Source organism: Ursus maritimus, unplaced genomic scaffold (assembly GCF_017311325.1).
Source record: "Ursus maritimus isolate PB19 unplaced genomic scaffold, ASM1731132v1 scaffold_31, whole genome shotgun sequence".
NCBI lineage: Eukaryota > Metazoa > Chordata > Mammalia > Carnivora > Ursidae > Ursus > Ursus maritimus.
The window spans coordinates 10,563,375-10,579,533 of record NW_024425675.1 but is presented as its reverse complement, the minus strand read 5'-3'; the positions used below and the strand labels follow the sequence as shown (position 1 = coordinate 10,579,533).

At 37.3% G+C, this 16,159-nt stretch overlaps 2 protein-coding genes across 7 annotated transcripts in view; both read left to right on the top strand.

The window, feature by feature from the left end:
- The window catches only part of ABI1 (abl interactor 1), a 123,253-nt gene that overhangs the window by 75,589 nt on the left and 31,505 nt on the right, over positions 1–16,159 (top strand). The gene's annotated exons all lie outside the window — the stretch shown is intronic.
- Positions 2,031–2,585, top strand: LOC103680141 (putative 60S ribosomal protein L39-like 5). Its single transcript, XM_008709668.2, has one exon. The coding sequence runs from the start codon at positions 2,278–2,280 to the stop codon at positions 2,431–2,433; it is 156 nt and encodes a 51-aa protein (XP_008707890.1). The 5' UTR covers positions 2,031–2,277; the 3' UTR covers positions 2,434–2,585.

The following is a 16,159-nucleotide window of genomic DNA, read 5'->3' as shown; positions in this document are numbered from 1 at the left end:
TGTCAAGGATGTTTAGGTAGTTTGTAGTAGTAGAGAGTTTTCAGGTTATCTAATCTGCCATATTGCCCCAGTTGCCATTCTTTATATTAGCAAGGTATTAAAGAGTTTTAATAAGATGTAAAGTCTGTCACTTTTATTTTCGAATTTAAAATGCTTTTAATTTAGCTTCACTAAAAAAAAATCTCAATGAGTCTCATCATTGAAGAAGCTGATCCATTAAGTCTGATTAAAACCACTTTATCTGTTTGAACATGTGTTTTACTCTTATCAACACACTATCTTTTTAAATTGTAATCTGACCCCACTCTGTCCTGGTTAGTCTGCTACTTAATCCAGACTAAGAATCTGTCTCACCACATCCTGCCTTCCTTCTTGACTGTCTGGTCAGGTGGTTCTCTTTCAATAAAAAATGTTATTTTCTGTCTCATCTGAGCTAAAGTATATAGATATTATTTTGTACCCAGCTGTTACCATTGAGCTTCATTTCACAATTTCCTACTTCTTTTCAGTGATACGGAAATGTGGTTAAAAGCCATTCAGATATTACCTAAAGGATTATAATGGTAAGTCAGGTTCTAAACCCCTTTCCATACCCAGTCTTGCTCTCTGGAGCACTCACATAGTGAGTACTGTGTATCTGGCTTTTTATGCATGTGAACACCTACCAATTAATTCATCCTCACAACAATCCCATCTTACAGATAAAGAAACTGATACACAAGTAGTTATGTGACTTATTTAGGATCAGATAGCTGTTAAATGGCATTTGAACCATGCAGTCTGGTTTTAGAATCTGCTTATCACTGCCTGCTGGCTCAGTTGGTGGAGTGTGTGACTCTTAATCTTGGGATTGGGTTTGGCCCCACGTTGCGTGTAGAGATTACTTAAAATAATAAAATCTTAAAAAAATCCCCAACAATCTGCTTTATCACTATGCTGTGCTGCTATTAGTTTTAGACTGAAAATTTTTTTCCCTCAGACTTTTAAAGGCAATATACCATTTCTTCTAACTTCAAGTATTGTCATTGAACTTTATGATGTGTCTCTGATTTTATTTTATTTATTTATTTTTAAATATTTATTTATTTGAGAGAGAAAGAGAGAGCAGGGGGAGGGGCAGAGGGAGAGAATCTTCAAGCAGACTCCTTGGCTGAGTGTGGAGCCCGATGCAGGGCTCTATCCCACGATCCATAAGATCATGACCTGAGTCGAAACCAAGAGTTGGACACTCAACCAACCGAGCCACCCAGGTGCCCCGTGTCTTTGATTTTAGATCTTTTTTTTTTTTTTTTTTTAAGATTTTATTTATTTATTTGACAGAGAGACAGCCAGCAAGAGAGGGAACACAAGCAGGGGGAGTGGGAGAGGAAGAAGCAGGCTCCCAGCAGAGCAGGGAGCCTGATGCGGGGCTTGATCCCAGGACACTGGGATCACGCCCTGAGCTGAAAGCAGATGCTTAACAACTGAGCCACCCAGGAGCCCCTGATTTTAGATCTTTTGTATGTAACTTGTCTTTTTCTCTCTGGAAACTTTGGAATATTTGTCTTTAGCTGTGGTATTTTGAAATTTCATAGGGATATAACTCAATACTGGTCTTCTAAAAGTACATATGGTCCCCTAATTATGACGGTTGACTTAAGATTTTTTAACTTTATGACAGCGTAAGAATGATACCCATTCAGTAGAAACCGTACTTTGAATTTTGATCATTTCCTGGGCTAGTAATGTGCTGTACAATATTCTTTTGTGATGCTGAGCAGCAGCATCTCAGCTCTGTCAGCCACGTGATCAGGAGGGTGAACAGCGGATACACTTAACACCATTATGCATCCATGCAGCAATTCTGTGTGTTTTTTTTTTTTTAAAGATTTTATTTATTTATTTGACAGAGAGAGATGGCTAGCGAGAGCGGGAACACAAGCAGGGGAGTGGGAGAGGAAGAAGCAGGCTCCTAGCGGAGGAGCCTGATGTGGGACTCGATCCCAGAATGCCAGAATCACGCCCTGAGCCGAAGGCAGACGCTTAACGACTGCGCCACCCATGTGCCCCCCATGCAGCAATTCTGTTTTTTACTTTCAGTACAGTATTCAATAAACTGCATGAAATATTTAACACTTTGTTATAAAATGGCTTTGTGTCAAATGTAAGCTAGTGTTAAGTGTTCTGAGCAGGTTTAAGTTGGCTAGGTGAAGCTATGATATTCATTAGGTTAGGTGTATTAAATAAAGTTCTGGCTTTGCTCCGCCATTGTGGTATGTACGATTCACTGTCCTCACCATGTCTCCTCACAAAACTTTGAGGATCCAGTCATTCCTGTCCAGGAAACAAAAGCAGAATTGTCCCATTCCCCAGTGGATTTGGATGAAAACTGGTAATAAAATCAGGTACAGCTTTAAGAGGAGACATTGGAAAAGAACCAAGCTGGGTCTATAAGGAATTGCACATGAGTTGGCACACATTTATGCTGGTTTTTTTTTTTTTAAAGATTTTATTTATTAATTTGACATAGCCAGCCAGCGAGAGAGGGAACACAAGCAGGGGGAGTGGGAGAGGAAGAAGCAGGCTCCTAGTGGAGGAGACTGATGTGGGGCTTGATCCCAGAACTCTGGGATCACTCCCTGAGCCAAAGGCAGATGCTTAACGACTGCGCCACCCAGGCACCCCACATTTATGCTGTTTTGATGTTACTTGCTCATATTATATCACTGTATATATCACTACTACCTAAGCAATAGACCTGTTTTATTGGGGAAAAATTTTTTTTCCTGTTTATAGGCTTCTGCACTAGTAGTTTGGTTCAGTAATACATGAGATCTTCTATTTGAAAAAAATGCACTTTTGACTTAACAGTATTTTCAACTTACAGGTTTAATAGGATATAACTCCACTGTCAGTTGAGGAAGATCTGTACATTCTTTTGGCACTTGGAGAGATGCTACTATATTTTTGGGAGACACTGTTATTTAATAATTTCTTTTCTATTATATTCTCTGTATTCTTTTTTTCTAGATATTCTATTCAGATATTAGACATTTTGTGTTAATATTTTAGTGCTATTTTCCTTCTTAGTGGAAAATTTAGATGGAAATCTCTTTGGGAGACTTACTCAACTATAAATTCCACTATCTATTATTTATTTTAGTTTTTACTGTTCTTTTTAATTTTTAAGAGTTTTCATGTTCTTTTTCATAAGTTCTTTCTTATTAATGGATGATGTTTAATTCTTCTGTATATAATATAAAGCCTTGTTTTTAAGTATTCCTCTGATCTCTGAAAAATCAATCTTTCTTTTTTTCTTTTTTTAGCTTTTGCCTCCCCTTCATGAAATATTGCCTCAAATAATCTAGTGATCCTTGGCTGTTTCTGTTTAAGAATGAGGAACTCAAATGCTTAAGTAGAAACTTGATATGTGATAGATTGTCACTTAATGGGTGATTGGGCTTTAAGCAGGGGCACACCAGATTTTCAATATATAGAAGTCTATTCTTGTGCCATTATATTTCTGTTTTGGAGAATTTTCTAATTTTTTTCATGAGAGTTCCATTCATGAGGGAATGCTGGCATTCTGAGAACATGGTGAGTGGAAGGGAGGGAAGTCCACTATTTGGTATATAGACACTCAGTTATTCAGCTTTCAGCTTTGTTCCTCTCTTTTCTTTATTCGTGTATTTTAAATTTTATTTATCTATTAGAAAGAGAGAGCGCACACCAGTGTGGGAAGGGGCAGAGAGAGGTGGACAAGGAGATCATGACCTGAGCTGAAGTCAGATACTTAACCGACTGAGCCACCCAGACTCCCCATTCCTCACTTTTAAAAGCAGTTCTGTTGAGATATAATTCACTTAGTGTGTAATTCACCCCCTTAAAATGTACAGTTGAATGGCTTTTGATACATTCATAGTGGTATGCATCTATCAGCACAAACTATTTTGGAACGCTCTCAATTACTCCAAAAAGAAACCCTCGGTACTCCTTAGCTGCCGCTTCCCAGTCCCTGTATCCTCTCTCTACCCAGCCCTAAGCAACTAGTAATCTACTTTTTATCTCTGTAGATTTGCTAATTCTGGATATTTCTTATAAATGGAGTCATGTGGTTCTTTGTGATGGCCTCTTTGACTTAGCATATTTTCAAGGTTCAGTCTTATAGCATTTGTTAGTACTTATTCCATGTTATTGCTAAATAATAGTCTGTTCTGTGGATATATCACATTTTATTTATCCATTTATCAACTAATGGACATTTGGATTGTTTCCACTGTGTGGGTATTATGATTAATGCTGAAACCGGAACATTTTTTTACAAGTGTTGTGTGGACTTAGGTTTTCACATATATTGGTTATATACCCAAGGAGTGGAATTGCGGCATCATAAGGTTCAAGGAACTGCCATTGTTTTCCAAAGTGGTTGAAGCATGTTACATTTTCACCAGCAGTGTGTAGAGTGTCAATTTCTCAACATCCTCACAAACCCTGTTTTATCTTTATATATATATTTTTTATTACAGCCATCCTAGTGGGTGTCAAGTGGTATCTCATTGTCGTTTTGATTCTGTTCCTCACTTTTGTAGTCTGTAGAACCTTCCAAATTCTGAGCCTCTCAAAGGTTATTATTTTTTTCTTTTAGGATAAATTGTCTTGCTGTCTACAGGCATTTTGGGTTCTAGCTTCTTCTTTTTTTTTTGAGAGAGAGAGAGAGAGCTTGCGCATGTGAGCAGGGAGGGGCAGAGGGAATATTAAGCAGCCTCCACATCCAGCACAGAGCTGGACTCAGGGCTTGATTCCATGACCCTGAGGTCATGACCTGAGCCAAAATCCAGAATTGGATGCCCAGCCGACCGAGCTGCCCTGGTGCCCCTTCTTCTGTCCTGATCAGTTATCTTGACTCCATTTGCTTTCTGATACCCAAAGATTTATTGGCAGTTCTTGTCCATTGATTTTTCTCCTTTTATTTCCCCTTGTCCTTATAGGGAGGAAAAGTATATTTTAATATATATATTCTACATTACTTATGCAGAATATTTATGCATTAATTATTATATATAAATTAATTTTTTGGTATTCATTTTGGTGGCAGTATCAGAAGGGAGAGCTATTAAGGTATAATCAGTTCTCTAAATTTAATCTGAATTAGCGGTTTGTACCTTTAAATATCTTTTCTCTGTAAATATCCCCAAATGTGGTTGTTACTTGTAAGAAGAATTATAGTACCACAAATCAACTTTTATGATGAATATGAAAGAAGTGAGTAGGCTCAGAAAGGGCTACTATTGAGTATAATTCAAATCTTTTCAAAGTGTTGGATTTGATTCTTTTTTTCTGATAATACTGATTTGCACTCCTTATATGTTTAATGTGGCTGGGCATCTTAAATGAGCTAAGTAACAATTTTTAATTTCTAAGATTGATTATAAGAGTTGTATTTTTTTTTTTTTTTAAAGAGTTTATTTATTTGACAGAGAGTGAGAGAGCGCAAGCGGGCTGGGGGAGTGGCAGGGGGAGAGAGAGAAACAGGCTGCCCGCTGAGCAGGAAGCCCAGTGCAGGGCTTGATCCCAGGACCCTGGGATCATGAAATGAACCGAAGGCAGACGCTTAATCAACTGAGCCACCCAGGTGCCCCAAGAGTTGTTATTTGTTATTGGCTTTAAGCTTTAACTGGTTTAACATTTAGTAAACTCAGTTAAATGCTTGGATATGGATTGGGGAACAGAATAATAACAATAAAAGCTAACATTTATTTAGTTCTTTCTGCATGCCAGACACTGCTGAAAAGCCTTTATATATAATAACTCATTTAATCTTCACAATAATGGTGTGAGATTGGTAAATTTGTTTTTTGTATCTCATTTGTACAGTAAGAAACTGAGGGCATGGAGAGGTTAAGTCACTTGCCCTAGGTCACACAGCTAGTAAATGTAGAGTCTACTCTTAAATTGACACAGTCGGGTTCTTGAGCTTGTGCTCTTAATCATTAGACTATAATGTGTGACATTTCTATAGAATGTGAAATACATATATTATCTTTTTAAGGGAGGGGCACTCACGAAATAGTAAAAAAAAAAAAAAAAGTTCTTAGTAAGGAGTACTAAGTTGAGGAATAAATACAAATTCATGACCTGGTATTTGGAAGATAAACTGTGATCTGATGTTCTCTTAAAAGTTCATATTTGCTTTAAATCCTAATTTGGATAAAAAACGGTCATCCCTGAATTAAGCACAAAAAATTCTTTTTTTGAGGTAGATGTATAATTACCGTGTGTAGTATTCTACATTGTGTCTTATATTCTTAAGCAGAAGAGGAGACAGAAAAATGTCATTTGGGTGGTACTAAAAAATTGGATATGGGCCAAAGTGTTAGTGACAAATCCAGTTTTTCCCAGGATAAAATATTTCAGAATAATTCTGATCCAAGTGTTTTAGATTATGTTTTTTCCACCAGAGTCTTATTTTGCAGCTCATCTTTTCTAAATAGGTCTATTTTATAGTGTGTATATATAGGTCATTCTGAATCAAGTTAACTTTGCAGTTTATTGGGACCTTGTTTCAAGCTTATTGAACAAAGCTCCGTAACACAGGATTTTGGGCATAGGGCCATTTCCAGAGTCTGGTCCAAATAAGCAGTAACAAACAAAGATTGTCTCTTTCTTGGCTGAAGGCTTTCTCTGTGTGGCTTGTCTCAGGACTCTTTTACACTTTTTCTATCCCTTTTATACTCCTCTCCCTTTTCTATTCAGGGCAGAAGTGTTTCAGTTTTCATTCTGTAGTTATTCTTTCAGCAAACATTTATTGTGCTTTTACTTAAATATAAGTTTCTTTGCTTGAAACCTATAATGCCCTCCCTGTATTGGCAGTGGCAGTTGTGAGGATAGTAGGGCTTCCAACATGATATTGTAGAAAATATGTGAAATGTTGAGTAGTTTTGCTTTTCTGCTCTAGCTTTCTGTCTTTTGATAACTAGGATTTTTTTTTTTTGGAGGATCTATAAAAGAGCATGTTTTTTTGCCCCTTCTCTCCTCCCCCTCAACTTGGTAAGGGAAAGGAAAGAGAACATAATTAAAACAACTTATTTCGATATAATAGTTTAAAATAATCATATCTTAAAATATAATTTAAAAATCTTGTGTACTTACAAAATTTGTCTTATTTCAACATTTGTTTTAAAAAAATAATATTTTCCCTTTTAAATGGAATCACTTTTGGAATATTTTAATTAGAACCTTTGCTTTCCACAAAGTTTATTTTACCTGTTCAATTCCTGATCTGATTGTATTTTAAAGGGCCTGTTTGACCCTTTAAAAAGAAATTACCAAATTTCATTTTCTAATTTCTTTAGTATTCCTTTAATAACTTTTAATCAGAGCAGAGTTTAACTTATTTTTATTTATGCTGTTAAAAATTTTCTCATATGTCTAAGCAGGTATTGTATTTTCGTGTCTCTTTGCCTTTGCTTATGCTGTTCCCCCCACTTGGATTTTCCTCTGCCTTCCATCCTCCTTTCTACTTTTTGGTCTGCCAAATATGGCTGGCTAAAATGAGGTTTCTTTTATGGAGTTCCTTGATACTGCTTGAAGAATTTTAATCATTTTTTTTTCTCTGTGCTCTATTTAGGACTTTGTGTGTGATTAAAGACTTTTGAAAAATTATATTTAATACATTCAGGGGAATAGATGTAGTGCATGTTACATTTGTAATAATAAAACAAACATCTGTGACTCCACCACCAAAGTTAACTAGAAAATGATCAGTTCTGTTTCTTCTGCCTGTGTGTTTCAATCCATACTCCCAGTGTCCTTGCCCTTCAAAAAAGTGTATCACATAAATATGTATTCCTAAACAATTGTTTAATTTTGTTAATATTTGGGTTTAGTAAAAATAGGTACATGCTGTATGCAGTCTAGCATTGCTTGCTTTTTTTAAGTTAAGCATTATGTTTCTAAGATTTATCTGTACTTCATGTATAGTTCATTCATAGTTATTCATTCATGTTAATGCATAATATTTCAAATATAAATATGCTACTTATTTGCATTTACATTTAATGGATCTGGACTTGATTTTTTCCCTATAGTGTGAAGTAGGGATCCATTTTTAGTGTTTCTTTCTATATGGAAACTAGTTGCTCCATTTGAATAATGTATTCTTTCCTACTGTGTCATCACTGTAAGATACCAAGTTTCCTTGTTAAGGGTGAGCTTTTTTCTGAGTTCTCTCTTCTGTTGAATTTGTCCATAGTCTTACTCACTATGGCTTTATAATAAATCTCAATGGGCAAGTCCTGTTTCCCCCTTTCTAATTTTTTTTAAACCTTACCTTGGTCATTCTTTAGCTTTGCTCTTCTGTATATATTTTGAAACTATGAAAGACCTGTTGGGGTTTTTATTGGGAGGCATTGAAGTTGTAGATCAGTTTGGAAGATTTGGCATCAGTACTCCATTGGATGGGAGTGGGGGAATGAGAGAGATGTCTGATTGTAAGTGGGTGTGTATTATACTTGGCTTAGAAGGCCACATAATTTTTTTTTCAGGTTAATTTTTCAAACTTCCGTTTCACTGTTTCTTTATTTCTTCCCTTAATTATAACTGGTTGGGGAGAGAGTTTGTTATGGTTTTATTCAGGATGTTCTGATCATTTCTGTTGATTATCTTATGTTCCACATTGTCATGTTTCTCTCACAACTCTCGATATTATTTGTATTTGTATTGAGTCTGTCAAGAGTTTTCTATTTGTGTTAGCTTAGCTCTAGATTATACCTCTTACATTACCCAAATTCAGAGGCCTCATTTGCTTTGTATTCAACGGTTGCAACTGTGTCTTTGTTCCTGGCCATTGTTGTACAGTTTCATTTTGTGTACCGAAAACGCAAAATAAAATATTAATAAAATTGAAAAAATTATTTTTGAAATGTGAAGACTTTCTTCAAATTAAAAAGTTTTACAGGGGCTCCTGGGTGGCTCAGGTGGTTGAGGGTCTGCCTTCGGCTCAGGTCATGATCCCAGAGTTCAGGGATCAAGCCCTGCATCAGGCTCCCTGTTCTCCATCTGCCACTTCCCCTGCTTGTGCTCTCTCTCTCTCAGATAAATAAATAAAATCTTAAAAAAAATAAAAAATTTTACGAGCCATTGCATAGTTTCAAAACTGGACAAGGAAATTGTTAAACTGTTTTATCGTCATTTGACGTTTAGGCAGTAAGCAGAAACATTGCCTTATGTTATACTTAGTTCTTTGATTTTTTAAGCTTTGAATTATGCATAAGGTCTTCAGGAATGTACTCTTCCCTTAAAAGATGATCTTCTGAACATGTTCATTCTATCTTTTACTTCCAAATTTATCTCCATGTACATTCTGTTTTGACTTTATCACTTCTTTAGGTACTGAATCATCAAACATGATCTTCATTTATCAGAACTTGTCTTTGGGTTTTTAGCTTTTCTCTAGTTTGTCCTGCTGATAGCCACATCTGTAACATCTGCTTTCTTCTTTCAAGTCAGTTTTAGTCTTTAGGGCTTGTTTACCTTGGGATCATTGAGTTTCGAGCTTCCAGAATTGTAATGCTCATTAGACTGGCTCTGAGGAGTCCTCTAAAATCCTACTATTGCTACTGGCAAAACTGGAGATTTGAACATAATTCACATTCATCATCTTTCTTTTTTTATTTTATCTTTTAAAATAAAAATTGTGTATATTTAAGGTGTACAACATGATTTGATGTACGTATACATAGTGAAATGGTTACTATAGTCAAGCTAATTAACTATCTTCTTCTCACAGAGTTACCTATTGGGTGTGTGTGATGAGAGCACCTGAAATTTACTCTTTGTAAATTTCCAGTCATCATGCTGTACATTAGATCTTTAGGCTTACTCATTCTATATAGCTGCAACTTTGTAGCCTTTGACCAATATCTTCCCATTTCCCCCACTACCAGAGTCTGGTAATCATTTTCTGCTCTGCTTTTTGTACATTCAGCTTTTTAGGTTCTTTATTTCCTCTACCTCCCCACCCCATCTCCTTCTGTGTTTGACTTTTTTTAGATTCTACATGTAAGTGAGATGATGCAGTTTTTTTTTTCTTTCTGTGTTTGGCTTAGTTCACTTAGCAATTAGTTCACTCCAGGTTCAACATTCATTATATCTCTAATACAGAATGTGATATTCACTTAAATAATTTTTAATTATTAATTAAATTAATATAAGTTTAATATATTAATTTTAAAGTAATATTTTAGACATACTTTGCCTTAACTTCAGGGTTGTAGAGTGGATAGTTTGATAAATAAGATTCAGATTTGGTTAATTTTTTTTTTTAGTACTTTTTTGTATCAAGCAATATTCTGTTATCCCATCCCCATTTTATATAAGCAAAATGGAATCTTAGTGAGCTAAAAAAGCTTGTATAAAATATCACAACTAGTACGTGGAAGAGCCAGTGTTCAAACCTAGGTTTTCTGATTTCATATTTGTGTGTGTATGTGTGTGTATTGGTCTAGGGATTCCTGCAGGGTGATCACGTGGGTAACTAGGGTAACTCTTAAATTTTATCTCCAGTATATTATAGTTGAAAACTAATTTTCTTTATATCAAACTGCTTATTTTGCTATCTAAAGATGAAAAAACTGTGAAAGTAAAGAAATTCAAGTGTGAGAAGGAATTAGTCTCCCTGAAAAAGCTAACTTTGGCTTGGTGAGCATATGCATGTTGTTGTTATACAAATGTTCCAAGTCTGTTCCCCTCCTCCTGCCTGCTGTATTCAGTCACCCTGCCATATGGAGTGTTGTGCATTGCAGAAAAGGGTTGTGATTTGGACTTCTGTGATTCCTACTTGGGAAACTGGGGAGGGAGTGGACTCAGAGAAAATAACTTCAAGAAATTTGAAATAGTGTCCTGAATATATCTACAGTGTGTAAGGGAGGTAGGGAGGGTGAAAAAGATTATTTTAAGGAGAGTTGTGGATACCGTGATATTTGAGAGAAATAGGGAAAGAACTCAAGCCATTTTGAATTTGTTTTTCCCATGAAGACTTGGAACCATGTGGGATGTTCTTTTAATAGGATTTAAGCAGGTGAGATGTCTTCAGAGTTTTTCATTTTGTTTTCTCAAGTTTACTGTTTTTGTAAAGATCACCATGGTTACACCATAAAGAACAGATTGGAAAGAGAATAGATTGGATGCCAGTGGACCGGTTAGAAGGCATTTGCAGTAGCCAAGGTGAGAGACGATACAGTAGATTGACTAAGATAAAGGTGTTGGAGACAGAAGGAAACACATTTCTGGTTTGTATATATGTATGGTTTTAAATTGAGGTAAAATTGACATATTAGTTTCAGCTGTACAACATAATGATTCAGTATTTGTATATATTGCAAAGCGATCACCACAGTAAGTCTAGTTAACATCTGTCCCCATAGTTAACAAAAATTATTTTCTTGTGATAAAGACTTTTAAGATTTACTCTTAGCAACCGTCAAATATACAACAAAGTATTATTAACGATAGTCACCATGTTGCACATTACATCCCCATGACTTACTTATTTTATAATTGTCCGTTGTACCTTTTGACTCCCTTAACCCATTTTGCCTAGCCCCTGCCTCTAGCAACTACTGATCTGTTCTCTGTACCTGTGGGCTTGTTTTTTGTTTTTTAGATTCCACGTGAAAGTGAGATCATATGGTATTTGTCTTTCTCTGTCTTATTTCACTTAGCATAATACCCTCAAGTTCCCTTCATGTTGTCGCAAATGACAATACTTCATACTTTTCAATGGCTGAAAAGTACTCCATTGTATAGTATACCGTTGTTGTTGTTGTTGTTGGTGGTGATGGTGGTGGTGGTGTGTGTGTATAAGATAGACACACATGCACACATATATCCCACAACTTCTTTATCCATTCATTGATGGACATTTAGATTTTTTTCCCTCCATATATCTTGGATATTATAAACAATGCTGCAGTGAAAATGGGAGTGCATATATACTTTTGAATTAGTTTTTTTATTTTCTTCAGATAAATACTCAGGTGGAATTGCTGGCTCATAGGGTAGTTCTGTGGGGAGGGGAATGTTACACTTTTTTTTTAAGACATATTTATTTTAGAGTGACAACATGTGAGCAGGGGGAGGGGCAGAGGAAGAGAATCTCAAGCATACTCTGTGCTGAGCGTGGAGCCTGACTTGAGGCTTGAACTTATGACCCTGAGATCATGACCTGAGCCCAAACTAAAAGTTGTACTCTCAACCAGCTGAGCCACCCAGGTGCCCCTGTTATACTTTTTTTGTACAATTCTGCAGCTCAGAGGAGAGATCTAGAATAAAGTTTATGTGTATATGAATGGCAGTTTAAACTTGAATGTGGATGAGTTTGTCAAGGAGAGGTTATAAAGTGGAGAGAACCTAGGACACAACGCGGAGGCATTGCATTTGTAAGGTGACCTTGCAAAGGACACAGAAATGAGTGTTCAGGGAGTTAAGAGCAAACCAAGGTGAGTGTTGGTCCATGTTTTTTTACCCTCCGGTGAAATTTCAGTATTTTCTGTGGAGTTACGAATCCCCAAACTTAATTCCATGTCAATCAGAATTTAGCTAAAATTTGTACTAACTAAACTTCTGCTGTTAGAAAAGGAAAGAGTTTATTTATTTTAAAAAAGAGTTTATATTAAAAAAGATTTATTTATTTATTTATTTATTTATTTATTTATTTATTTATTTATTTTGGAGAGAGAGCGTGCGTGAGCATCCCCCCCCCCATCTTAACCATTTTTAAGTGTTCAGCTCTGTAGTGTTAAGTACATTCAAAGTTTGTACAACCAATTTTCAGAATTCTTTTCATCTTGCAAAATTGAAAATCTGTTTCCATTAAACAATACCTCCCATTGCCCTCTCCCTCCAGACTCTAGCAACCAAAATCCAACTTTGTCTCTATGAACTTTACTATTCTAGGTACCTCATATAAATGTAATCATGTAACATTTGTCCTTTCATGACTGGCTTATTTCACTTGGCATAATGTCCTAAAGGTTCATTCATATTGTAGCATGTGTCAGAATTTCTTAACTTTTTAAGGCTGAATAATATAATACATAGTATGTATATACCACACGTTTTTATTTATTCCTCCATCAAAGGCACTTGGGTTACTTTTGCCTTTTGCCTCTTGTGAATAATGCCACTATGGACACAAGTGTGCAAATATCTCCTTGGAGATCCTGTTTTTAATTCTTTGGGTATATATCCAGCAGTGGAATTGCTGAGTCATATGATTATTTTTAATTTTTTGAGGAGCCACTATGCTGTTTTCCACAGAACCTGTACTATTCTACATTCCCACAAGCAATGCGCAAGTGTTTCACTTTCTCCATATCCTTGTCAACACTTGTTATTTTCTGTTTGTTCTTTGAGGATGGTAGCCATCCTGATGGGTATGATATCTCATTGTGGCTTTTTTTTTTTTTTTTAAGAGAGTGGTAGGGGGGCGAGAGAGAGAAGAAGAAGAAAGAGCAGGAGGAGGGGCTGAGGGGGGACAGGTTCTAGAGCCAGCATGGAGGCCAATATGGGGCTTAGTCTCACAACTTTGAGATCGTGACCTGAGCCAAAATAAAGAGAGGCTTACCTGACTGAGCCACCCAGGTGCCCCCATCTCATTCTGGTTTTTGATTTGCATTTCCCTGATGATTTAGTGATGTTGAGCATCTTTTCATGAATTTATTGGCCATTTGTATATCTTCTTTGGAGAAATGTCTAACCAAATCCTTTGTACATTTTTGAATCCAGTTGTTTGTTTCTTGTTTTTGCATTTGTTGAGTTGATTTTTGAGGAGGTTGTTATAGCATTCAGCAATACAAGATGCCTGTGGATGGTAGGGAGTATGGAAAGCCATCAAATACCTTGACTAATAGCCCATGTTAGTGACTTACAGAATAAAAACATATCATTCTTTTTTTTTTTTTTTTTAAGATTTTATTTATTTATTTGACAGAGATAGAGGCAGCCAGCGAGAGAGGGAACACAAGCAGGGGGAGTGGGAGAGGAAGAAGCAGGCCCATAGCAGAGGAGCCTGATGTGGGGCTCGATCCCACAACGCTGGGATCACGCCCTGAGCCGAAGGCAGACGCTTAACCGCTGTGCCACCCAGGCGCCCCAAAAACATATCATTCTTGCAAATCATTTGGAGAGTGAAAAACATAGCACAGATTAGCATCAAGGGTAACACTGGTGTGGCTGGAGTCAGCTGATTGGACTGGAATTAGCAATATCATACCTGAGAAGGTGTCATCAATGGTAAGGCACCACTAATAGCCTGAAGGGGGGGCGGGTCAAAGATCTGATGTAACCAATCTGTCAGTAGCAAGAGTTGTGGCCTCTGTCATGTGAGGTAAATGGGTCTTATGGGAATTACAGGTGTGGGATGTAGTGGTTGCCTCTGTATCAGGAATATAGTTAAGAGTCCTTTACTCTGTCTCTCTTCTGTGATGGTAATGTGTTGATAGATCCTGCAGCAGTAATGGCAGTCTGGGCAGTACAGGCCCAATCAGCAGCTTCATTCCATGTAGACAATGGTCCCTTACCAAGGGCATCTATATTTATGACCTAGATGATCTGATCAGCAACTGCAATATGTCCCCACAGTTTATGGCTAGTTTTTAATGTCAGTCTGTAGTTTTCCAAGTGGTAGACCAAACAGCTAGGTCATCACTAACAGACTCAGAGTCAGTAAAAATATAGCAAGGTTTATGAAGAGGAGTATTGGTCAAATCTATGAGAACATCCTTGAATTCTGCCCACAGAGCAAAGCAGCCACACCCATTTTCAGCTCTGTGTAGCTGGCCCTGAAATTGAACAGCATAGCAGGCCATTGAACACCATAGGGTTTCAGTGTAATTGAATCATTCATTAGTGAACCAGGCTGAGGCATTTATGGGACCCTCTGTGAATTAGGGGCCTCAGTGAGTCAGCAGCTTTGGTTTAGGTAGAATGGAGGGTAAAATTTCCCCAAAGGGATAACTGCCACTTTTTTATTTAAAGCTGAAATACTATAGGGGCCAGGCTGGCTGCATTCTTGAGTGTACCACTTTAATGTGATAAGAGAAGCTTGTTAGGCTCTTACCACCTTATTAGTCATTGAGTTTGAGTTGACCCATCCTCAAATGGGAAACTTCGAAAAGAGTGCACCTGGTGGCTATGTCAGGGAGGCATTGAATCCAGAAACCAAGGGACACCTTGGTGGAGGCTGCTCCTCTTGCCAGAGGCTCCAGTCAGTAAAATCATCTGTGCGTGGAGACTTGTACACAAAGGAGTCATGAGGATTTTGGGGTGCTAAGCTATCAGTTCTTTCTACACGGGCTCTTCCCAGAGGCATAATCCCCTCTGGCACTTAGGAGCATTCATAGTACAGGCATGTAAAATACCAGCAAATTATACAGTCACAACAGTAATACATTGAATTGGTCCAAAGATACCAACTGAAAGTATGAGTTACTCTTTCCCTGCTGTGTATCCCAACCAAACATTGGTAGCTGAAAGCATGTATCCTCTCCCTCTGCATGATGGGAAATGAAGGTGATGTGGGCTCCTGTATTTAACAAAGCCATAAAATTTTGAGTCCCTCCTCTTCTGAGTGTTCTAGCATACCTGGGTGTGTTTGATCTTAAATTTCCCTTGGGAACTAGGAAAACTCATCTCCATCCCCAGTCATCTTTCTCTGCAAAGCAGCTGAGGCTGGGCTGTGGGGAGATTGGGAGAGAGCAGCTCTGCACCCATAAACAAGGTGCATTTCCTTTCAGTTTTGAGCAGCGCTCCAGCTGCATGCTGAGCAGTCGAATAAACCTGTGGTATTTTTGATCCACCCAAAGTCCCATGTTCTGTGGCAAGGCCATCAATACTGACATTCAGCAGCTATAAGCACATTGCTTTCTGACCAGGCAGATGAGCTTGTGCCCTTTGCATGACTTGGGCTAAGAGCTGCACAGTTGACAGCATTGTTCAGGAGTGTACCTAATGTAGGCTATTTGCTGCTCCATTGTCAAGATATCTCTTAAATTCTTGCTTGATTTCAGCATAAGAATTAGAAGAGTTTTCCATGGTAAGAAGGTCTGACAGCAAGAATTTATCCAGATTTCCTTGGGCAAGTTTCTCATTCTCTAGTGAATCACCTTCATCATCATTTTAA